This window comes from Polypterus senegalus, chromosome 11, assembly GCF_016835505.1.
Source record: "Polypterus senegalus isolate Bchr_013 chromosome 11, ASM1683550v1, whole genome shotgun sequence".
Lineage (NCBI taxonomy): Eukaryota > Metazoa > Chordata > Cladistia > Polypteriformes > Polypteridae > Polypterus > Polypterus senegalus.
This window is the reverse complement of record NC_053164.1, coordinates 140,952,077-140,978,352: the sequence shown is the minus strand read 5'-3', so window position 1 is coordinate 140,978,352 and position 26,276 is coordinate 140,952,077. Positions and strand designations below refer to the sequence as shown.

General features: G+C 36.7%; 1 protein-coding gene across 1 annotated transcript in view; it reads left to right on the top strand.

Moving 5' to 3' along the window:
- The first annotated feature begins 251 nt into the window (after nucleotides 1-251).
- The window catches only part of gys2 (glycogen synthase 2), a 103,644-nt gene continuing 77,619 nt past the window's right edge, over nucleotides 252-26,276 (top strand). Inside the window, exons 1-2 of the mRNA XM_039769701.1 lie at nucleotides 252-717; nucleotides 23,347-23,528. Of these exons, the coding sequence (XP_039625635.1) occupies nucleotides 597-717; nucleotides 23,347-23,528 (303 nt within the window). The 5' untranslated portion in view covers nucleotides 252-596. The remainder of the gene's footprint in view (nucleotides 718-23,346; nucleotides 23,529-26,276) is intronic.

Below are 26,276 nucleotides of genomic sequence, written 5' to 3'. Positions count from 1 at the left end.
CAACTATATAAAGTACACAGCACACCTACGCGCATCTCAATCCGTTTATTGACTTACTGTCCCTTCTAAAGTGATTTTTCTGAATGAAGAACAAACAGGATCCTTTCTTAGCCTGAGGACACTTCCCAAAATAACGTTACCTGGGCGATCCCAGCATCCATATTTGCCAATTAGTTGGCGTCTATCTTCTCCCACCATCTCTTTATACATGATAGATCTGCCAGGTCACTTGCTGGTTGCGGCGTTGTCCGATGGGGCAATAGGCGGGGCGCCTTGTCCTCTACTTTACGTCGCCGCACTCCAGGACATTTCTCTGCCTCGTGTACTGCAACAAGAGATACAGTAAATCCAAAGGATCACATTTAATCTCATTGAATTACAGGCACAGGTCACAACTTTAAAACCTATTATCCACTATCACCACCGCTGCCGCCTCCAACTCCAGGTGCCCGGTCGAGCCTGGGTCAAAGTGGTGGAAGTGTATGAAAGTGTAGTGCATTACAACTAAGCTATCAGTGAGAGTAAAGTGGGGAGAACAGCGGTACTGTTTGAATCGTATAGGTGTCTCTTGCTAACTGGAAAACGTTCATACCAAGATGCCCCTGTCGAGATCCCTGTCAATGACCTCCTTGAATGGATTACCCCTATGGGAAGATGAGGATCTGCCTGTTGAAGACTTGATTCTTTTTGAAGTTGCTTGGGAAGTTACCAACAAAGGTTTGTGAGCGGCTTATACTTTTAAAGAACCGTGATTAACGGAGTGCCATCAATCCGCGCTTATACAGTAAAGTCAGTAACACTTTTATTTCCTTTAGCTGCCTACAATAATATAACATCAATGTTTATTTATGATTTTATGGAACTGGTGTACTTTGTTAACATTCGTCACCAATTAATTTTAAGGGGACGCCTTTATATAATATTCATGTACATTATATTTTACAAAATTGCATACAATAAAGGTTTAAATAATAAATAATAAAAAGAGATTACCACTCTGTAAAATAAAAAGGAAGATTAGAGACGCAATGTTTAGGCTTTTAGCCTTAATCAGGCGGGTCACTGACTTTAATAAAACAATAATCTTTCGGTTCCACGATTGATTGTTTAGAATTGTATGTTCACTTCATGCGTATTTAGCAATAAAATACTTTTACCCCAGATACTGTAATATTTGGTATTCTAAAGAGGTAGTGGTGTAATATGCATAGTGTTTAATGAGTTTCAGTAGAATTGGAACAAAATTCACTTTTATTTTAGTCATCTGATAATGAAAAAAGAAATCTAAAAATAACCAAAAGCCTACTCAAATTCAGAAGCCAAAAAGCAATGTCAAAAGATAGTATTGTTCTATTTTGGACCGCCCCAAAAAATTATTTTATTTTGCGGAGCTAAACTATAAGAAATTAAGTTACCTAAAATCTTGTAAATGGTTACTTTTCACATTACATTACTTTTCATTCTCTTCAGTAATCTAATAATGAAAAGACTAGTCAATCTCTTGGATGGGTATTAACATCTCCTACCCTTTACACATTATGTACTTTGATAGTTGATTTTAAAAATGCAATGTTTATGGAGTTAATGTATACATTTAATATATTTCCAGGATTTAATTATGTATTATAAAATATCTAATAAAGTCTATTGATATAACTGATATAATTATGTGAGATCTTGTCTTGATGGCTAGTTCATTATGCTTGACATTACTATGCTAAGATTACCAATTATATATCAGTCAATAATATACTCTATAAGAATCATAAGCTGATAATGTATAATATAAAATTTCTAATGAAAATACATATATGGCAATGTCAAAGTCCAATCAGTAATATTTAAGGCCAGGGTCCTGCTCAGTATTGATTCCCTGAGGTTCAATGAACTTGCATGTTAAATTTCGTGTTCAAAAGTTTTCCTGCACCAGTTCAAATCAGCAATTGAGTAAATTATTGACAAAACCTCTGCAACAGTTTATCACACTTTGGGTCTTTAAAGTTGCTTTTATATTTTCAACAAAACTTGTAAATAGCTGTACTTTTTTAAAACAAAGGTCATAGGTATTTTTGTATTTGTCAAGGCTAATATTTTTGAATGGAAAAGTTTTGATTACTAATTTCATTGAACTTAGAGTGTAATACTCTTGTTATAGGATGACTATTATTTTTCTTACTTTACTTTATAGCATCAATAATCTGCTCTCATATAAATCTACACCATGACCTGTGCAAATAGAAACAGATTTGTACCAATCTTTAATTTGTTTCTTGCTTAAGGTCATTAATTATCTCTGGAGTTTGGTGGTTACTTTCACAGAGGAATTTTATCTAGTTGTGGGTAATCACAGTGAGACTTAAATCTATTTTTCTGATGTATCTAAGAAAAAAACAAAACAAATCAAAACAAGTGATCTATAAATGTCAAAACTCATGTCTGAATTACTTCTTACATACCTTAATGCAGCAACAACAATTGATGAAGGCCAGGGATAACCAAAGAAATGAAACAGGTATAAATAGCTTCAGACTGAAAAATGTTTTTGAGTAAAATATTAAACCTGCAGAGGCTGTTCACTTTGTTCCTAATGCTTGAGTAATTAATTTTCTGCACTGGTATTTTGATTTATATGAAACAAATAATCAAACATTTAAATAAAAAATCATCACAAATTTTAAACAAAAAGACCAGGAGGCCTCATGTATAAATGTTGCATACGCATAGAAATGTTGCGTACAAACGTTTCCATGTTCAAATCGGGATGTATAAAGCCTAAACTTGGCGTAAAGCCACGTACATTTCCATGGTACCTCATACCCTGACGAACGCAAGTTCTCCCCTCGGTTTTGCAGACTGGCGGCACCCAGCGTCAAAGCAGTGCTACTGTTCCTGTGTGGTTATCCTTTCTTTTCCTGATGCAGCTTTATAAATACACTGAAACTAACTGCATATTGTTTATTAGTGTAATGCATCTGATTGTAATTAACCTGTAACAATATAATGATCCAGGGAATAGCTATAGTATTCTAATTACCATAGCTGCTTTAGCGTTGTTACTGTCACTGCACCTTCTTTTCTTCTTTCAGCTGCTCCCGTTAAAGGTTGCCATAGCGGATCATCTTTTTCCATATTACTCTCACTGCACCACTCGGAGCTCACAGCAGCTGATCGGAAAGAGAATTATCGGGATACAGCATCAAGCACACGCTGCCTCAGCCATGGCAAAACACTTCAGAGACTTTCCTGTACGGACCGCGGTTCAGAAACAGTTTCATCCCAAGAACTTTAAACACAGTCAATCAGTCCAGTGGTTCTCAACCTGTGGGGCGGGCCCCCCTAGAGGGGCGTGAAGTAACAAAAAGGGGGGGCACGAAGATGTGAAAAAAAGAAAACAAGAATCAAAAATATGAAAAAAGCATCTGTTGAAACCAAAACAAATTAACTTAAACTACATTCTGATACTAGAATATTAAATATAGAGTTAGATAAATGTTGATAAAAGTTAAGTAGGTATAATAAAATATGCATCTACATTTCAAAAAAATGTTAGGGAGGTGCGATTAAAACTGTTATGAAAATTCGGGTCGCAAATACTTAAAGGTTGAGAAATGCTGAATCAGTCCATCAACTGCTCCTTGTAGAACTGTTTGTACTTATAAGTACGTACAATCACCTTACTGTAAACTTGCACAACAGTTATAATATTGCACAACCTGCGCCACTTTATAAAGTGCATATTTACATATGATGACAATATAATTTTTAAGATGAAATGAAGCAAAATACGTTGGTTATATTATACAGATAAAACTTTAACTTCATTTACATATTCTGTATTGTTAATGATTAAACATGTGAGGACACGGTGCTGCAGCGCTAGCTAGTTAACAGATTGATCCTATCTTGTGCTGTATCTATTTTTGCTGGGCTGGCGTGACACTGGAAGGATAGATGGATAGAATAATTAAACATGTACTATGAAGATATTTCAATGTTCCTTAAAAATTTTAAAGAATCGTCGTTGTAAGCTTACAGATGGCTTAACGTCTATTACAGAGTTGATTGTATGGCGATTGGGTATTTGGAGAAAGAAAAGTAAGGACAGGAATTGGAGGTTAGTACGTTTGAAAAAGAAAGTACAGCTGCAATAATTTCATTGAAGGGCGTGCACAATCACTGTGCCACCGTGTTCCCATGTTTAATAACGTGCTTTCATTCCTATCATCATGAAAAAGATATCACGTATACATCTCAGTATTTTAATTATTCAGAGAGCTGTATTATTATGAATGTAATGGATTCTGTGTCCTGTCGGAGAAAGAGAAAGCCGGTTTAAGAAGCACATAATGATTCACACACATAGAGCACATAGAAGATCAATTACAAAACAAAGCATTTAACGTACTACTTTAGTTACGATGTGATTTGAGAAACTAGTAAATTAAACGATTTTAAGATGAAGTTTATGATGTTCTACTTTAATGACAAAATAAACTACGTGATTAAAGTGAAAATTTCGAGATTAAAGTTGACATTTCATGCTTTTTCCCCACTGTGTGCCTTTTGTTTTTCTTTGTACCCTAATAAGCTTTCATATGACACTCAGACGGTGGCCTACGACTCGCCTTTTTACAGCGATTTTGATATGTGACTTCTTTTTTTATTTTGGGCACTGTGCGACTTTGTGAACTTGAGCTTTCGAGTTTTTCTGACACGCTATGTCACTCGATCAGCTTCCTTTTCTTGTTTATACCACTATTTAAACCAACAAATAGTATATTTTTCATTGCCTCCACTTGGTATTCGGTGAAATTGTTCTATTTTTCCTCTTGGTTTTGCTATTGTCTTTTCACAGAATGCTGAGCTTAAGGGCTATTTATATTGATTTACATATTCAAAGAGGCGTAATTCTGGGAAGAGTTGGGGTGAGACACCAGGCGCGTGCATGTGCATTACTTTTCACTCTGATCATGATTTATGTAGCAGAAGAACATGGAATTTTGCGTATGCACCGATTCCTGCATCTTGTGCGTGCGCACACTCCCGCTTTTGTGCTTACGCCATGTTATAGTGTGAGTTGTACGCACGGTGTTATACATGAGGCCCCGATCATATTTATTAGATATTTAAATTTAATTCTGTTAATAAGATCTAATAAAACCTATACTGAAACGTCCAACATTTCCAGTGTTCACCCTTAAAATGTGTATACACTCTTAAAAATATGTCAGAGAGGTTCTTCAGCATGATGCCATAGGTGAATCATTTTAGGTTTCAAAAAGATTCATCCACATTAAGGTTCCAGAAATAATCTTTTATTTATTTAGATTTGTTACATTGCTCCACACAGTAAATAACCATGAAAATATGATAACAGATTTGTGAAATAGCAATGGCTCATGATTTTAAAAGAAATCTCACTGCATACAATAATTTAGGCTAAGTCCATGTTTTCTTAATCTGTTAGCGTCCTGCTATTTGGACTCCCATGTGTTAAAGATTCCTATTGTTTTTACATATTTGGAAGTTTTTCAAAGCACAAAGAACCAACTTCATATTAAAAGAACCATTCTTAGAATAAAATGGTGCTTTGACAATAAAAAACCACACAGCATAGTAAAAAAACACAAAGTGCCATTAAAGAACCATTATTTATAAAAATATACTGAATGTTATAGGTTACATTATCTTGTGCATTTTTAGGTATGTTTTAGTGTTGCGTTAAGACTGTCAGTCATGTTTATTTTCTCTTTTGAACAAATATATAAATACTTTGAGCTAAAGTTAAGTCAATTTCTGTTCGCCTTCTCTGCTACAAATTTGATTTTATCTATCTCTCTATCTCTGTCTATCTCTGTCTACCTATTTCTATCTATCTTTCTGTATCTGCACTTGAATTGACACCATTCCTGGTATATTCTAGCTTTGTGATAATGAAAAAGCTATAAAATAATTTTAGCATTACATGGAAAAATCAGAGTTCTCAAGGTGAAAATATTATGTGTTTTCATTTGCAATTGTGGTGTCCTGTCCACACTCAAACATTTTACCAGTGCCTTCCATATAACACTTGGTCTAGACCAGGGATGGGCTAAGTCATTCCTGGAGGGCTGCAGTGGCTGCAGAGTTTTGTTCTAGGCTTTTGGATGAGTAGGATATCCTTGCTCAAATTTTTCCCAAATCATGAGATACTATTACAAACATGATGCTTGGGACAATATGCTCTCTTGAGTCACCTGTATTGTATTTTGTTTAATTTCTACATCTGCAAATTAGTCTGCAAAACTAAAGAAACGTTTCACATATTTAAAAGGCGATTTCATTATTTTATTTCTGAAATTTGACCTTCATGAAATTTGACCTTCTTGCAATAGTAAAAATAAGTATTTTTATGTATATTAATTAATAACTTCACAGTTCTATTTTTTGGTCTCCTAAACCTCTTCATTTCAAGTTAGATTTGCAGAAAGCTGGAGCCTGCCTTGGAAGCACTGGACACAATGTAGGAGCCAAACCTGAAAGAGGTAATAACTCGTCATAGTCAATCACAACCCATGTAACCACACTCTCTCATACAGAGTCAAATTAGAGTCTCCAGTTAACCTAATATGCTTGTTTATGGTTGTATCTGTAAGTATATTTGCACATACAAAGGAGAGTATTTGCAGACCTCCACAAAGAGATTTACTAAGATAGAATTTAAACTAAGTCCCCTCGACTCAGTAGTAATAACTCAATTGTTCAAGTTAATTTTATACATCTCCTAATAATGTTATTTCACCCTTAAGGCCAAACATGAAAGCAGATCTTTCAACCTTAGTGTCAATACTTACGTTGATTAAGTTCTTCCAGACTTCATTATGAATTTTTTCAGGCAATTAATATGGATGCATTGCTATCTTTGAACAATGTTCACAAAATAAGCTTCAGCATTAGTTAAAATATGTAGAGAACCAGAACTTTAGACAGTTAGAATTGTTCACTCACTAAAAAAAGCAAATTTACATAGGATCAAGTAGTACAACCCACATACAACACTGCAGTTGTGAAAACAGTAAATAATCCTGCACATATAACTGAAAAGAACAACAACCCAGAAGCAAAGAGAAGTCGCCTTCCTATTCAAAACCTAAAAATGACTCTTCTCTGTAAAAGGTCATTTTTGAGGCTCCTACCAAAACCATGGTACTTCACACAGCTAATCTTACTACAATTGCAGATTTTCTAAAAATGAAAACCTCTTTTTTATACTGGTGGGTGGTGTAGTGGTGGAATGGTGAGTGCTACTGGGTCACAGATTCAGTGTCTTGATTTCAGATCTCACACATGGTCACTGTCTGTGTTGAACATGCATCCGCTTTCCTTGTGTGCATGGATTATTCTCCAGGTATTCTGGTTTACCTCCCATATTCTCAAAACCATGCAGGTTAGGTTGATTGGCAATTGCAAACCAGCTGCCAATGGTTGTGTGCATGAGTGTGATGGCTTTGTACTGTTTAAATAATTTAACCCTTACTGCTGACATAGGTGCTAGCCTCTCTGTAACTCCAAACTGGATTTGGCAGATCTTAGAATGTTATGTTATATTTGAATGTCTGTTTTATAATATTAATTAGCAAGAATAAATGCATAAATAGGTACTCTAGATAAGTAAGAAAGTAAGCAATTAAGTAAATGAATAAATATACATATACTTTGATCTCAACACGCACACCGGAATTACTATAAAGCAAAAAAAAAAAAAAATTCAAAATAACGAAAGGTTCCTAATTAGCTGTCACAGTCACAGAGAGCCATTATACGGATGTATTGCTGTTGGTATAAAGGAGCCCCAGTAGCATTTTTTGACATTCTTCTGCTGAATAATTCATTGGCTGAAAGTACTCAATGCTACTGTGTCACAGAGTGGATGTGGAGCAGTGCTCATAATGGTACACTGCTTTGATTTAGTTTTCTCCTTTCCTACTATTTCCAGGAAACCATATAACTAAGCTGGTCCTTTTAATTTGCCTGTTGATTTGGTGGGCCTCTTTTGAAGTGATCTTACTAGCCTAGCACACCACAGCATAGAAAGTCACACTGATCATCAGAGTTCTAGATGTGAAGGATGTCACTTCCTATATTAAAGAAGCACAGTATCCAATGGAAATAGAGACCAGTCCTACCTGTCATAAATGTGAATCCCCAAGTACTTGTAGGAGTCGACCACTTCCACTTCTTGAATAGTGACTAGTTCCTTGGTTTTGCTGCTGATAAGGGGCACAGAATTCTCTTTGAACCAAGAAACAAACTTTTCCACCTGACTCCTATACTCTGTCTCATCCCTTTTATCAATAAACCCCAAAAATGCAGAATCATCAGAGAATTACTGCAAGTGAAATGACCTGGGGCCTCATGTATAACGGCGTGCGTAGAACTCGCACTATAACATGGCGTAAGCACAAAAGCCGAAATGTGCTTACGCACAGAAAAATCCAGATACAGGAATCTCTGCGTACTCCAACTTCCATGTTCTTCCGCTACATAAATCCCGATCAGCGTGAAAAGTAACGCTCGTGCACGCGCTTTATGTAACGCCCCAACTCCTCCCAGAATTACGCCTCTTTGAATATGCAAATGAATATAAATCGCCCTTTAGCTCAGCCTTCTGTGAAAAGACAATGGGAAAAGCACGGGGGAAAATATAAGAATTTCAGCGAATACCAAGTGGAGGCAAAGGAAAAACATACTATTTGTTCAAATAAACCGTGGTATAATCAACAAAAGGAAGTTGATTGAGTGACATAGTGTGTTGGAGAAACTTGAAAGCTCATGTTCACAAAATCGCACAGTGCCAGAAATAAAAAGGAAGTCACATATCAAAGTCACCATGAAAAGGCGAGTTGTAGCCCACTGTCTGAGTGTCATATGAAAGCTTATTAGGGTACAGAGAAAAAAAAGGCACACAGTGTGGAAAAAGCACGAAATGTCAACTTCAGTTTCGACATTTCCACTTTAATCACGTAGTTTATTTTGTCATTAAAGTAGAACATCATAAACTTCATCTTAAAATCGTTTAATTAACCAGTTTCTCAAATCACATCGTAATTAAAGTAGCACGTTAAATACTCTGTTTTGTATTTGATCTACTATGTGCTCTGTGTGTGTGAATCACTACTTGCTTCTTAAACCGGCTCTCTTCCTCCAACTGGACACAGAATCCATTACATTCGTGATATTACAGTTCTCTGAATAACTAAAATACTGAGATGTATACGTGATATCATTTTCATGATGATAGGAGTTGAAGCACGTTATTAAACATGAGTTTCACGGCGCAGTGATTGTGTGCAACCTTCGATGAAATAATTTATTGCAGCAGTACTCAGGGGCGGCTCTAGGCTTGTGGTGGCACTGGGCAGAGGAAGAATTGGTGGCTCCTTCACCCGCCAATGTCAATATGGTATCTTATGCACGGTGGATGGCCATGCCCGTTGCGGACACTGCATAGCTGCCTTGTGCTCATGACACAAGCATTTAACTTTTGCCGAAATTTGTCGCTGCGTTTTTAGCTGTGTTGTTATTTTCTCTTTCTGTTTTATATTCAATATATATTGGCGTAGCCGCCACTGCAGTCCTTGCTTTTCTTTCCCCAAATACCCAATCACCACACAATCAGCTCTGTAATAGAAGTTAAGCCATCTGTAAGCTTAGAGCGCTGATTCTTCAAAACGTAAGATTATTTAAATGAAGTTAAAGTTTTATCTGTATAATATAATAAACATATTTTGCTGCATTTCACCTTAAAAATTATATCATCATCATATGTGAATACATGCTTTATAAAGTGGCTCAGGTTGTGCGATATTATAACTGTAGTGCAAGTTTACAGTGGGGTGATTGTACTTATAAGTACAAACAGTTCTACAAGGAGCAATTGATTGAGTGCGTTTATAGTTCTTGGGATGAAACTGTTTCTGAACCGCGAGGTCCGTACAAGAAAGGCTTTGAAACGTTTTGCCGTGGCTGAGACAGCGTGTACTTGAAGCTGTATACCGATAATTCTCTTTCCTATCAGCTGCTGCTGTGATTCACACTCAGATACAGTGATATAAATACTCCTAGTGGTACAGTGAGAGTAATATGGAAAAAGATGATCCGCTGTGGCAACTCCTAACGGGAGCAGCTGAAAGAAGAAGAAGGTGCAGTTAGAGTAACAACGCTAAAGCAGTTATGGTATTTGGAATACTATGAATATTCCCTGGACCATTATATTGTTACAAGTTAATTACAATCAGATGCGTTACACTAATAAACAATATGCGGTTAGTTTAAATGTATTTTTAAAGCCGTGTCAGGAAAATAATGTGTAACCACACAGGAACAGTAGCACTGCTTTGACGCTGGGTGCCGCCAGTCTGCAAAACTGAGCGGAGAACTTGCGTACGACAAGGTATGAGGTACCGTGGAAAAGTGCGTGGCTTTACGCCAAGTTAACGTTTTATACATCGCGATTTGAACGTGAAAAGTTCTTACGCAACATTTCTGTGCGTACGCACCGTTTATACATGAGGCCCCTGGTGGTATATTTAGAGGCTGAGCTGTACATAGTAAAGAGAAAAGAAAACAGGATTGTCTCTTGTGGTGCTCCAGCGTTTTTCACATCTGTATCAGAAACACAGTCCTTGAATCTCACAAACTGAGGTTTGCCTGACAGAGAGTCCATTATCCAGGACACCATATGCTCATCTAGCTGCCTATCTCTGACTTTACCCCTTAACAGGGATGTCTGGATGGTACTGAAAATTCTGGAAAAATCAAAACAAAATCTTCATAGTGCTGCCAGCTTTGTCCAGGTGAGAATCAACCTTGTGGAGCAGATAGATAATTGCATCCAACACTCCAATGTCTGTCCAATAGACAAAATTCAGTGGGTCTAGGTGGTCTACGAAAAGAAAACTCATATAGTCCAGGACTAGTCTGCTAAAGGTCCTCATAATATGAGACGCAAGTGCCACTGGTCTGTAGTCATCAGATAATGAGGCGCCTGCCTTCTTTGGAATAGGAACAATGCAAGATGTCTTCCATAGCAGTGGCACTTTCTGAAACCTTAGGGACAGATTAAACAGGTGACAGAGAACACCACAAAGTTGGTCAGCACATGCCTTAAGAACTCAAGGACCAACTCCATCTGGTCCTACAGATTTTCCTGAGTGTAGCTTCCTCAGTTGTCTCCTTAGTTGGTCTTCAGTAATACCAGTTATACATAGTCCACACTGATGGTCAGAAATTGACTTGTCACCATCCATTCCAGTTGACATGGTTGGATTTGTTGATGTAGTATGGACTGTGTGAGGAGACTGGTTGATAGGAAGACTGTCAAAGTGGGAGGGAAAATGTATTAAAATATTGGTATTAGCTTTGTCTTCATTACCCTTCTAGCACCTGAGCCCTGGATTACTTGAGTCCAGTATGCCCAGTCCATTTCAGACAACTTCTATGTTATTTTGATTGAGCTTGTTTTCTATTTTTGCTTTGTAAACTTCCTTTCCTTCACTCAGCTTTTTCTTTAGCACACACTGTATGTCCTTCAGAGCGTCTTTGTCACCAGATTTGAATGCTCTATTTTCTCATACAGGAGATCTTTTAGTTACTTAGTAATCCAGGCCTTTTTGTTTGGAAAGCAAAGCATTGTCTTTGTGAGTACCACTGTGTCAACACAGAAGTTAATATAGTCTGTGATGAAGTGACAGAGTTCCTCAATATATCCTCTACAAAGAAGTACATAAGCCTTGTGTGTTTTTCTATTACATAGCGAAGAGTGGCAATGTGTTTCATGACTGTTAGACATGAAATAAGGAATTTCACTGCACTCTATACACACGGCAAAACTACTACTGCTACTACTATCCAAATTAACTCTCTCACAAACTCACCCATGCTTTTATAAACTTGCTCACTCACATGCTCATTCATTTACTCTGCATTTAGCTTTTCTTGTTGAGGGCTGTCGTGGTAATACACTTTTACTGCCACAGCAGGAAAACTGTTAGTCAGAGGTGACAAAAAGGACTGGAATATCATTAGTCTGAAGAAAAGCAAAGTAAAGGCCAATACCAGGAAGACAAAATGAAAACAAAACTCAACATCAAAATTACCTAATCAAAAAGACAAAAACTGTGAAATTTACATAGAGCATTATCAATATTCTATTATACACAATATTCACAAGCTTGGCCAATGAAAGGTTCATTAATTTGGTTTAAGTATCATTGCATTAATGATGACAAACAGTGCTTCCTAATAATGGGTTTCCACATAATAACAGCCAGACGTCATAATGGTAATGCCCATGAACACAAATAATAGAAGCATAACAGTAATAATAATAATAACAAATTTTACATCAAAATCAAGCTAGAAAACAAAAGTGAAAAGAAATTTTACATAACTCAAAACCATAACAAAAAGTACAAAGTTCTCAGAGAAAAAATTCTCAAGTCCTAGAAAAATGAGTAAACAAACAGTGAACCTTATAAAAACTCATTTAGACACTCTTGCTTCTAGAAAGTTCACAATCATGCCTTGACTGCTTTAGAGATATAATCCCTTAATTATGCCTGGGATCATCTTACTCTGGGTCCGCTCACATTGGAAGCTCAAAGGTAGATTCCCACTACATGCCAAAACAACTCCAATGGGTTCTTTACATCTGAAAAAAGCAGCTCTACTCAACAAACCTGAAAAACGTTTCAGCTCACCAATCATGGACAGGAGCCTCTTTTTCAGTGCTGAGATGTCATGACCACAGGTAAAGATGGGAAAGCGGATTGACCAGTAATTTAAAAGCTTTGTTGGAGGGATGTGCTCTCACTTTAATATCACAGCCCAGTACACTGCTTGCAAAGCTGTGAATGCTACTATCACACCATATTTTTTTTTATGCTACTATCACACCATATTTTTTTTTTCTAGAGTTTATAATAAAAAATATTCCACTCAAACAAATTTTAGAGCAAACCATTGAGAATGAATATTAGAATTCTGGCCCTGATTAATGGTTTTACGTGTTTTTTCTGAGGTTTTGGAAAATTCCCTGGAATGTTATGCATATGCACTGTCTCAAATGACCTGATGGACCTGTGTGACCATCTTGCCTATATCGGTCATATGTACAGTATACTTCATGTTGGAACCTTGTAAATGCCTAAGGGATTGCTTCTTTCTAGAATGTATGCAGTACTGCAGTTTTTGTAACCAGCCCTTTAGCACTCACTTTAAATCCTTTACTATCTAATCTTCTTTCTGATTGAATTCCATTTTTGATGTATAGTTTTATATTTGTTGGACCTCTGTAATTCAAAGCCAGTATCGGATGCAAAAGCTGAAAACCAAGTTATTTTCATTTTAAGCAGACAGAGATTAAAAGGGGGCATAACTGTTTTTTAAATTATGGAAGGAGTTAGTACAGTGGATGCAGACTGTTGCTTTAAAATGAGTTCTTCAACAGAAAACACAGATGGAAACTTGTCAAAGGCAACTTCCACATAAATGTCAGTAGGTTTTTTCTTCACAAAAAGGATCATAGACAAATGCAATAAAATGTCAAATTAGTGTGGTGGACAGTGCGACTTTAGGGACCTTGAAAATTTAACACAATTTAATTTTGGAGCCTCTTGGTGAATGGGATAGGACAGTTAGTTGCTTAATGACCAGTTTTGTTCAAGTGGTCTAATTTTACGGTATTCTGCAACCAGTAAACTGTCACTTAATGATTATTTTATATGAAATGTGTTACTCTTGACCAAGGTCATGCCTTTCAGTGCTTGGTAGCCTGTACTAGCTATGCAAAAATACCTGGTATGAATTAAGCATTTCAAACTTACACTTGACATCCAAAGTGGCATGTACATATGTGAAATAGGGAGAACCTAAGTACTTGGTGCAAATCTACATAGACAAATGTAGATTGAGCAAACTCTACAAAGAAAGTGACTAAGCCAAAATTTGCAGTGCAAATCCTGGAGCTGTGGTACAGCAGCAGCACTAATTGGTGCACTTCAGACTCACATGTAGCTAAAAATTGTTATTGCTTATTTAAATGTACATTTTCCTTAATGAGAACATCTGTAATCTTATAGCTTGAATATTTCTTAAAAATACATGCTTTATTAAGTTTCAGTTTTCATTTTTCAAAACAGTCAGAGCATAGAAACATATATAACTAATTTTTCAAATATATTCTACTCTCTTCCAAAGCAGAAAATTATACCATTATTATGCGTATAGTTAACCATTTCTGTTGATCATATCTTTCTACTACAAAGGCTTCAGAATTTTGGTTTATCAGATTCTGTTCTTTTCTGGTTTACTTCATACTTACTTAATTTATTAAATTTATCAAATCATTTCAGTATGTATGGAAGTGTGAAATCAGAATTCCCTCATTATTTTCAGCAGTTAGACATTATGTTCCTTTGGGATTAGTGCTGGACCAATTCTCATTTCTCTATATTTTATATTTGTAATTAGAAGATGCAATTCAGGAGCACAATACTAACTTTAATTTGTATAGCAATTGTACTCAGTTCATGTATTATTTAAACAAAACAATAATAACTCCATGATTAATAAACTGCTTTATGAATAAAAAACGGTGAATGAGTTATACATATTTTTCTTTAACTTAAATAAAAAATAAGATTTTTCTTTTTATGTGCCCTGTGAGGGAAGAAAACATGGCAGACAATGTTATCTCAACAGGCAAAAATTGCTGACTTTATTATTGAACATGCTTTATACATAGTTGTTGCCTCTCCACTCATCACCCCGCATCCTCCCACACTGCAGTGAGTGTGAATTGTGTCTTTATAGAGGCGCAGTGTTTCCAGCTACGCCCTGGTGAGCTGAATGACTTCAGGCCTGTCGCCCTGATGTCACATGTGATGAAGACCATGGAGCGGCTGCTGCTTTACCACCTGAGGCCACAGGTCCGCCACACCCTTGACCCTCTGCAGTTCGCATACCAGGAGAAGGTGGGAGCGGAGGATGCCATCGTCTACATGCTACACCGATCCCTCTCCCACTTGGACAGAGGCAGTGGTGCAGTTCTGGAATTCTCTAGCGCCTTCAACACCATCCAACCTCTGCTCCTTAGGGACAAGCTGACAGAGATGGGAGTAGATTCATACCTGGTGGCATGGATCGTTAACTATCTTATAGACAGACCTTCCAATACAACTCTGATTCCTGCCACGTGCAAAAGTTCGCTGATGACACTGCTAGCGTGGGCTGCATCAGGAGTGGGCAGGAGGAGGAATATAGGAATCTAATCAAGGACTTTGTTAAATGGTGCGACTCAAACCACCTACAACTGAACACCAGAAAAACCAAAGAGCTGGTGGTGGATTTTAGGAGACCCAGGCCTCTCCTGGACCCCGTGATTATCAGAGGTGACTGTGTGCAAAGGGTACAGACCTATAAATACCTGGGAGTGCAGCTGGATGATAAATTGGACTGGACTGCCAATACTGATGCTCTCTGCAAGAGAGCATAGAGCCGACTATACTTCCTTAGAAGGCAGGCGTCTTTCAACATCTGCAATAAGATGCTGCAGATGTTCTATCAGATGGTTGTGGCAAGTGTCCTCTTCTACGTGCTGGTGTGCTGGGGAGGCACCATAAAGAAGAGGGATGCCTCATGCCTGGAAAAACTGGTGAGGAAAGCAGGCTCTATTGTAGGCACAGAGCTGGACAGTTTGAAATCTGTGGCAGAGCAACGGGCGTTAAGCAAGCTCTTGTCAATCATGGAGAGTCCACTGCATCCACTGAACAGTATCATCTCCAGACAGAGGAGCAGCTTCAGCGACAGACTGAGGAGATTGTTCCTCCCCCACACTTTGCGACTCTTCAATTCCACCCGGGTTTAAACATTAACACTATACAATGTTATTGTCTATTATACCTGCCTCGCACTCTCCACCTTGAATTTTTTAACTTGCACTACATTTTTTATCACTCTTAAATTAATATTGTTTTTATCAGTATACTTCTGGAGTATGTGAATTTCCCCTTGGGGATTAATAAAGCATCTATCTATCTATCTATCTATCTATCTATCTATCTATCTATCTATCTATCTATCTATCTATCTATCTATCTATCTATCTATCTATCTATCTATCTATCTATCTATCTATCTATCTATCTATCTATCTATCTATCTATCTATCTATCTATCTATCTATCTAAATGCTGAACACTGTTAATTCAAAAAGTTTGACTTGTAATTACTTCCAAAATGTAGATGTTATCTTCAACAAAGCTTTAGCCTTGAGTATTTCAAAATGTACTTTCTCTAGTTTAGAAATTAAGGCTAATTTTTAAGTTGAAGGATTTTGAAATGTTAGCTTATTCACTTGTCTCAAGCATTCTTTATTACTATTCTTTATGACCAGGCTATTTAAACCATACTATTCTATAGTTAATTTAAAACAAGCCAATAAGAATCATAACTAGAACTAAGATCCACTAGTTGTTAAATTACTGCAACTGGCAATATTGTTTAGAGCTAATGATTAAATGCTCCCTCTTACCTACAAAGTCATAAATGATTTAACTTCTCCCTTACTTAATAAAACTTATTGTGGTGTGAAGATGCTAGTCTGTTTAAAGGCTAAAATCAAGCAGTGTAGGAAGCTTTGCTTTTAGCTTTTGGGCATCCAAACTCTGAAACAATCTGCTTACCCAATCTGCAATATAAAACAAACCTCATTCATCTCGGCATTTAAGGCATAGTATGGCTGAAGACTCGTTATTTTAGCGTAGCATAGTCAGAAAACTGTAAGAGCTGATGGTGTTCATTTAGATATTGCTTTTTAATTAATTGTTTGATCAATCAGTAAATTTAGTTTTTGGTTTTCATGACTGTAATTGTTTTACTTGGATGTTTTATTTACAACTAGTGGACTCTTTCTATGATAATTGTTTTCAGATTATTTTTTTTTTGTCTGTGGAGTGGAAAAAAACGTAGAATAAATCTAAAATGCTTGGTAAAAAATACCGTGTACACTACTGGTCAAAAATGTTAGAACACCTCAGTTTTTCCAGTTTTTCTTCAATTTTAATCAGTTGAGATATAATCAATGACCTAAAATGGTGAAAAGGTAAGTAGTAAACTGTCAGAGGTTTAAATTTAAAGTTTAGGTTAGAAAAAACTGAAAATAGGGAACTGTCAGAATGTTAGAAATGGATTTTCTTCAGGAACAACTAATAGGTTACATACTACAGATGTTCTGCAGCAATTAAAGTAAATTAGGCCTTGCAAATTGAAGCAAACAATTCGTACAGGTGTCCCAATTTCTATTGATTACTTAAAAGCCCTCTGTCTGTCTTCAAACAGAGTTAGAACAGACTGTGTTACTACACCCTCCGAAGTACTACTTGGACAATGTTCCAGTGGTAATGACAGGAATATAGCAATTAACAAATTAAATGAGACAGGGCATTATTACCCTTGGAAGTGTAGGCCTTTCATTGAGAAAAATTGCAGAAAAAATCAAAGTGTCAGTGACTACGGTGTCCTATTCAATTCAAAGGCAATTGGAAACTGGAAGAAACTCTTGATAGGAAGAGATCTGGTAGACCCAAAGTCACAACCCAATCAGAAAGCAAATTTCTGAGGGTTGCCAGCTTGCATGATAGGTACCTCAAAGCACACCATTTTCACTATTTTAGGTCATTCATTTCAACTGATTAAATTCGAAGAAAAATGTGAAAAACTGAGGTGTCCTAAAACTTTTGACTGCTAGTAAATGTTTGTGTGTGTGTATTAAGAAGCATCATGCCATCTGTATGTTTAATGTATATATACTTACTTAAATATGATCAACATCTTCCATTGATGCAGCATGATATTTTCATTCAAAAACTGGCACAATGGCACTTTGTTTAAGATTGTTGCTTTATATCCTTAGGTATCTGGGTTCAAACCCTAACACCTCATCTGGATTTGGTTTCTGCCTATTGGTTGATGTTGGTGGGATATGTTCAAGCCTTGACTTTCCTCCAGTTGATTAACGAGGTTCAGAAGATGATTTATTAGCATTCAGAATAATAGTACAGTACAATGAGTAAACTGCTTATGCCTATTATCTGTTTTGCATCTACAGTTTATTAAATAACAATGGTTTTAGAGTGTGCTTCATTTGGTGATGAAGGTGCATGTGGTCAAGTAGGTGTGTGGTCAGTATAATCTTGTCCATTGCAACCAGAATTCACAGCAGTGTATGTCAGAAGCTATTTACCCTCTATGTTGAGTGGACGGGGATGATCTTAGTGTTGCACCTGTCAATCTGCAGTGTTCATATAGTGAGACTGTTGGTTGTAAGCTGTTTGGATGACAATTGCTGATTTGCGATATCCCTTTTTCTAAATTCTTGTTTAGTGAAGTATTTATTCAATATTGGCTTTGCTTTTGGAAAATCAAATAATTAATGAGACTTTTGATAAAGCTGCTATTTTACTTTTTCTCACATTTCCCTATAAATTGGACTTCAGGGTAGTTAGGCTTAAATGAAATAAGCAAGCAACAATGGCTTTAAGAAAAAGAGCAACATAATTTTTTAGAAAAATAAAGGGATGATCAAATAGGTTAATCATTTATATGGAAATAAAAGACATATGGAAGAAAAAAAATAACATTTATCTATCTTCTGAAAGTCTCTTTGTAGGGTTTCTGTTTTTTCAGAAGAACACACATTAGTTATCTCGATTTCAGCTGTAACTGTAGCCTTTAGTGGCCTAAATAAGGTCTAAAATTCTTCAACATAGCATTAACTACTTCTTGTGTTGTTTGGTTCCGATTTCTTTCCTTATTTTGTAAATTCCCATTTTAAATCTCTGGCTTTTAGATTTTCGGCTCTGATCTCTGGGTTGCCTGTTTCGGCAACATTTTGTATGTTGAATAAACAATATGGTTATTGAAAGAAACTATTTTGTTCTGTGAGTCAGAGGTTTATACAGTTTTCCTTCTCCCTTTTGAGATTTTAGGCTTGTCCTTTTTAGAGTGTAGATCGTAAGCCCACTTTTAAGTTTTAATAATACAATATTTTAGCATTCTGTCTTGCTTTAATGCACAGCATTGAGGGTGAGAGAAAAAGAGAGGGATATGAAACACTGTAGTTCAGAAATAATATTATTTACTACTACATTCTAAAATGAGAGGCTTTTTACACAATAAAAGTTAAAAATCAGAAATCAGCATCTTTGACTATTTGGTGTGGTAGGGAATTCAATCAGTGGCAGTGTTGTAAAAAAGTGTGGGTTGGTAAAGAACACGGATAACGTCATATAGGACTTTGATAATGTGCTATACATAATTTCAGTGGCAAAATCAATTGCGCCCCATGTTACCTTGATCATTGTCAGCAGGTGTTATTACTGTACATACTTGTGTCAAAGGGAGCCTTGAAAGGATTAAGCAGTTGGGTACCAGCACAATACAGAATGTGCAAGTATGAAAGTGTGCTGTGCTTCAGATAGTGCAGGGAGATGGCGAGCTGCCTTAAAGACCTGCCCAATAAAAGCCAATAAATGATAGTGATTCAGTGATTTGGGGATACAATTAACCTTTGGGATGGGATTCTAAGTTGGTGTGTCTTGATCAAATATAAAATTATCCCTGGCCCTAGAAGTGATTGCATGACATGGCGCAAAGTGACCTATGGTATGTATCAGAAGCCCATTGATATTGTAATTAGGGAGAAGGTTATTGAAAAGAGCTCTGCTGCCGTAAGGAAGAAATTATTAAGTCAAATAAGAAATAAAGGGAATGGGAGTTAAAAGGAAGCATTTAAGGCGCTATTTCTTGGATGTGGTTAAGTGCACTAGCAATCCCACCTAGTAGTCAGATATTTATATTGTCTCATTAATTTATACCATGTTTAAAACTTTGATTATTATTTAGCTAGAAAAAAACACTTCATTGATCCTCTGGACGCATTAGCATAATTCAAGGTTTGGAGCAACTAAAAGTCCAACCCCTGTTGTTTACACTATCAGCTATTCATAGTTCTAATTTACTTTGACACTGTTGAAGCTGTTATAGGAATACCAAAGCTTTCAACGTAATGTCCAATGTTCTGTGGATTGACATTATGCTTTGATTCTGGTTTTGTGGTAGAACTTTGATTGGTTTGGAGCAGTGCTCATTATCACAGGCATACAATAAGTCTTCATTGTGATGTTGTTGATTTGCCTTCATCAGCTTGCCTTGTGTGTGGGGCTTTATGCCTCATTTTATGACATTTCTCACCAAACTAATATGCCATATAACTGGCTTTCAAGTTGCAGATTATAAGAGTTAAGCTCTCCTTCTTGAATGGTTGATCATCTGGGTAAAATTCAAAGTCTCGTAAAAATATTTTCTTAAGATTCATCTTTCTTCAGGTCTCCTATAATCTATTGCCAGTTCCTTGTCTTCCTTCAAAGAAGGTTTCCTCTACTCCCTTATGGGGAACAACAGGCCACTGTGTGTGTGTGTACTGGGCACAAGGAATAAAAGTACCCTGAACAGGACGCTAGTCCATTTGAGGGCACATTAACAAACCAAACTTGAGTCATACAGCACAGACTTAGAGTATCTAGTCAACCTGGGCTTAGGAGATTGGATTTTTTCCACCATGCCCTGAGAAAAACAATATAAATAATTACAATTAAAGTGGACAAGGACAACCAAACTGTAATTGCCTTTACTTCATTATTACCACATAGACTTATCTTGCTCAACTGGAAGAATCCAAACCCACCTCTTTCAAGTCAGTGGGTAACTGATGTTATATACTATTTGAAATTGGAAAAAATCAAATTCTCACTTAGAGGATCAGTTCAAAACTTTTTTAAAACCTGGCAGGATCTAATCAATAACATTTTAGAATAAGCATTTATATTGAGGAAAAGGATTCTCTTCCCTCTTTCCTACTCTTAACGTTTTATCCTGGCTATTGGCCTTCCTCTATTTTTCTCGGGTGGGGGTTGAAATTGGTTCTGTTAAGCTTGACTTGATTGTATGGAATGTTTCTTACTTTTAATAAATTCAATAAAAGGGAAAAAAAGCAATGTAAATATGTGACGATTGTGCAAACTTTATCTAGAAACGTCCAGGTAGTGAATCATAAATCATCTTCACTGCACCTTTTGGAGTGCTAACTGTGACATCACAAATAAAATAAACATGATTTGTAGTAATGTTATGCAAAAAATGTTCATACATACTTGCATATTTTGTTTTTTGATTTGATATACTTTATTAATCCCAGAGGGGAAATTGTCTTTTTGCATGGCCTATGGGTGTCAGAGTACAGGGTCAGCCATAAATGGTATGACTCTTGAAGTATGCTTCAGATAGTCAGCCCAAGTCAAAACAGCTGAATTCAAGGCAAGAGTACTTGATTCCTGTTTTCACTTGCCAAATGAAAAGGGTAAAGGAGGACTACAGATGAGCACGATTTCCCTCTCACCACTGAAACTGGACTTTAGTGGCTGTTGAAGGCTGCAAGTATTAAACAGAGGGCCCCCACTCTGTTAATTGCGGTTAGACATTAAGTTTTTATTATTTGTTTCTTAAGCATTTGCTTTATTGGAAAAGCTTCCCTGGATAGGAGAGCAACAAGACTCATTTTTGAAAATGAAATTAATTAAATGCCACTAGTGTTCTAGTGCCTTGGTTTCCAAATCATCCTTGAGCTATCGCTAAACTATTCCGTTAGCCCTTGAACAAGGGCCTTAACCTGAAAATTGCTGCAAGGGTACTGTACAATGATTCACTTCCAGTGAATATCCAGTCCCCTTTTTAATTCCCCATATAGTATTTTAGAGAGAAATGTGGAAATATATAGAATATACAATAAATCAAGATTTAACTAAGATCAATGAAACTAACATAAAGAGAAGGTTATATTAAGTCAATTCTGCATTTAATGTTTAAAGCACTCTAAATGGGACTGAGGTCAAGTCCTTACCTGTAATCACTCTCTTGCCCTGTATTTGCAACTCCACATTGGGCAGACAGACAAGAAGCCTAACCAGGAGAGTTAGAAGTAATCTTATATAGACTGGTGAATAGCAATGCTCTTATCTCACAGGCTTGCAGGTTGCATGTTCTTGCAGGTTATAATTGGTTTAAGTGTGAGATACAGTAACACTCCACTTCACTTAAATTTATTGTCCTCAGCAAGGGGCATTCATGCTTCTGATTCTATTGCAGCGGTGATCAAGTTTACCCACTGAGCCATCTGCTGTTTGTCTATCACCAAGAACTGCATTCAGGTATCTCCACACACAGACTGGATGAATATACAAGTGACTTAATAGGCTGAGCTAAACAAATGTGTAATTCTGGTGATTTGACTGCAAGGTTATGCTCTCGGTCCTTTCTAACAGGCTTCCATGTCAAACACTGCTACAGTATTATAACATTCTATTTATAACAATATTTAGATGAAATAATATCAATGTTTACTTTTATGTTGAAAATTTCCAGACGTGCCATTTTGTGAAATCATAATAATGAATATGTTCTTTCCTGATTAAAAATAATGGTTTATTGAAAGCCATTCAGGTATAACTGCAAATGAGTAGCAACATATTTCTTATTCTTTGCAGATATTTTTCATGTAGATGGATTACATAGATCGCCACAAATGAAAAATGGTTTTGATGGCACAATTTAAAATGAATTATTATATATAAAGGCTGTAGTACTAGGGTGTTGTACCGTGTTAGCCATTATGAATGTAGAGAAGAGCCAAGCAAAATGACACCTTTTATTGGCTAACTAAAAAGATTACAATATGCAAGCTTTCGAGGCAACTCAGGCCCCTTCTTCAGGCAAGATGTAATACAGAAACTGAAGTTTCCTGTGTTTATATCCACACACTAGGACAAGAAACAACAATGGTAAATCTTTAAAGGAAAAATCTTAAATGTAAAAAAAGGCCGAAGGGCCAAATCATTTAAAATTCATGTGCAAAAACCCTTGATAAATTTTCAGGAGCACTGTTTCATTTATAGAATCTTTCCAAACTGTGCACATTTGTTTGTTTTACTTTTATATGCCAAAACACCTTGTAATGCTTCCTATTACATTAATTGTTTTGACAGTTTTAAACAAAAACTAAAATTCCATTTTTAAACCTGCTTAATTATGTGGTAATTTAAAAGCTTTGTATTCAAAAACAGTAAAATAAAGCCATTAAAGAATCAATCTGGTGGCTGTATACAATAGTTACAGTTACCCAATTGTAGTAATGTAAAGCACTATAATTCTAAATATACACATTTTTGATATTTTTTTCTTTTTCTTTTACAGTTGGTGGAATTTACACAGTTCTCCAGACAAAAGCCAAGATCACAGTGGACGAATGGGGGGAGAACTTTTTCATGGTGGGGCCTTACTTTGAACAGAATGTGAAGACGCAAGTGGAGCTTTGCGACCCCACAAATCCTGCTATTCAAAGAGCAATAGACAATCTGAAGACAAACGGCTGTCAAGTAAAGAAGCTCTCTTCTTTTTTACACACAACAGAGCACATTAATCCCACACTGAATTAGATTATAGACAGGCATGGACCAAGGCTGCACAAGCACTCAAGGTTGACATGGTAAACATTTAAGGCAGCTTACCTCTTATGAGATTTAGAGAAGGCTATTCAGTGAATGCTATTTTAGCTGCTTTGACAAATTAACTCTGTCTAGAGTTGCTTCCCTTTTTCCTTGTCCCCGACAAAAGCCAATGGACCAACTAGATTATTTAATCATTTATTTTTGTAGTAAGGGTATTCAGCAAGAAGAGGGACTTTTCAGATATTTAAATCTGTTTCTCCAGAGCCTCATTAGCTCTTTCATTTCACAACTGTCTATATTCGTTTCTGATCCACTTTAGCCATGCCAGCATACTTGCTTTAACGTCTCGGTTTTTGAATTGACTCTGTCTATTGTCAGTGGCACTCATCTGTATTACTGAAAACTCATCCAGATTAGATTTCAACATGATTCAGTGACAATAATATTTGATTTAGCAGGTTTTTTTTTTTAGCTTTTTACAATGCAGACATGTGAATAAAGGGATAACTAAAAGGGGTAGGAACAAATCTATCAATTATTTTACAATGTTTATTACACAAATAACTCAAAAACTGAAACCTGAGAAGAGCTACAAGGTGCTGAGTTCATTATTGGATAAAAGTGTCTTTTAAATAGGAATCAAGTCATATAATACTGTATATTTTTTACCATTTAATTAACAATTCAAAACTGCCCTGCAACACACTGTAGTTCTTTTCAAATGAGATGCTAATCTGTAGCTGTTGTTTGCTTTGACAGACATGAACTATGCTTATGCCTGTTGTTTTGGCAGAGTATCTGATTTTAAATAGCTATTGTTCTGTTTCATTCAACAGATCATAAACTGCTGTAACTTTGTCCTTTCTATATTTTTAATTACTCATTGTATTTTGCTAATCCAGCAATAAGACATTACTGTAATGAATTAAAAATTAATAAAAGTCATTATTTCATGAAAACAGGACACTGAACAGCACTTATTTTAATTGCTTTCAGATTGTGGCCTGCACAGGGTGCACTTGCATCCCAACACTCAGACACAACCAAACCACACAGTCATGGGTTCAAGGAAAGGGGGTTTATTCAAACAAAATACCTTCCACAAGTTTTTATTACCTGATAAATCAGTCACAGTTTAATTTCTTTCTTTCCTTTCCTTTTCCACCCTCACTCTCCTCCGATCATGCCTTGTCCACCTGTTGCTCACTCTGACTGATGGAGGAGGTGGAGTAGCTACTTTTCAACAAGAACCCTGGTGCACTTCCAGTAAAACAGAATTGCCACCTGGAAGCACTTCTGGGTCCAGTAGAACCTCTCTGTAATAGCAGCACCCAAAAACACCAACAGGTCTTCCCAGCCAAACTACAACTCCCATGCAGTCCTGCAGGTATCCAAATAGGAGCCATACAAGAGGGACACTGCCATTTGGTGTACTGGGGGAACGCAAAGCCATGGGAAGCAGTCACTTTCTGTCCTTTCCTCATAATGGCTCTCCTGACCAGGAAAGGTACCAGTGACCAACCCAGTTGGGATGCCCGTCCATCCATGTCTTTCCTTTATCATGGCTTCCTGACTGGGCAAGGAACCATCCACTGCAGCCAGAGAGCCATTCAGCCCATGTCTTCTATGACACTAGATACACTTGATGACTTAATAATTCACATTTCTTACACTAATAACACTGTAATCACAAAGCAACCATGACCCAATCTGCACATGGATTATTGCCATTTGATATAGCACAATACACACTTGACTCAGATTTACAGAACAACACAAAATGTTGCACAGTAAATCTAATAAATTAAAAAAGAGACTGAAGAAAGATCAATTAAAAGTATTCTACATTAGATATTATACCTGATATTAGAATGAATGAAATATAGAACATCAAGTAAATTTGGGTCCATAGCTATAAAAATGCTTGAAACATGTATTTTCACATACCAAACAGATACTTAACTCTGAGTTTTGAAAGGCACTTAAAAAATGAAAAGTATGCAAAGTGATGGCTTTGATCAGGGTTTCTCAACCACTTGGTCCAGGTCAACCCAAAGTGGGTTGCAGATTGCTGGTGGTGGGACACGACTTGGTATCATCCACTTTAATAAAACCCTTGTGGGCGTCCAGTGTCCGTGTGTCTTCTGGTGAAGTGCGCATGCGCGGGGCCACACAGCACGTGTTCAGTCTCTTCCTGTGCATTCCCTGTGCAGAGAGATACACACACATAGGCATGCGCGAGTCACACACACACACAGGCGTACGCGAGTCACACACACACACAGGCGTGCGCGTCACACACACACACAGGTGCGCACAGTCCGTGTGTGTCTTCTGGAGAAGTGCGCATGCGCGGGGCCACACAACACGTGTTCAGTCTCTTCCTGTGCATTCCCTGTGCAGAGAGAGACAGACACACACACAAGCTCGCGGGAGTCACACACACACAGGCGTGCACGAGTCACGCACGTATGGAGGAATATTTCGGACAAAATGAAATAAATAAATAAATGCGTAAATAAATAAAAGTACTGTGAAATGTGAGCATAAATAAATAAATGTGTCATGAAATGACAGCCTTAATAAATAAATATGTCATGAAATGAGAGCATAAATAAATAAATGTGTCACGAAATATGTTTTTCGTTGCTTATTTATTTATTTCATTTTGTCCGT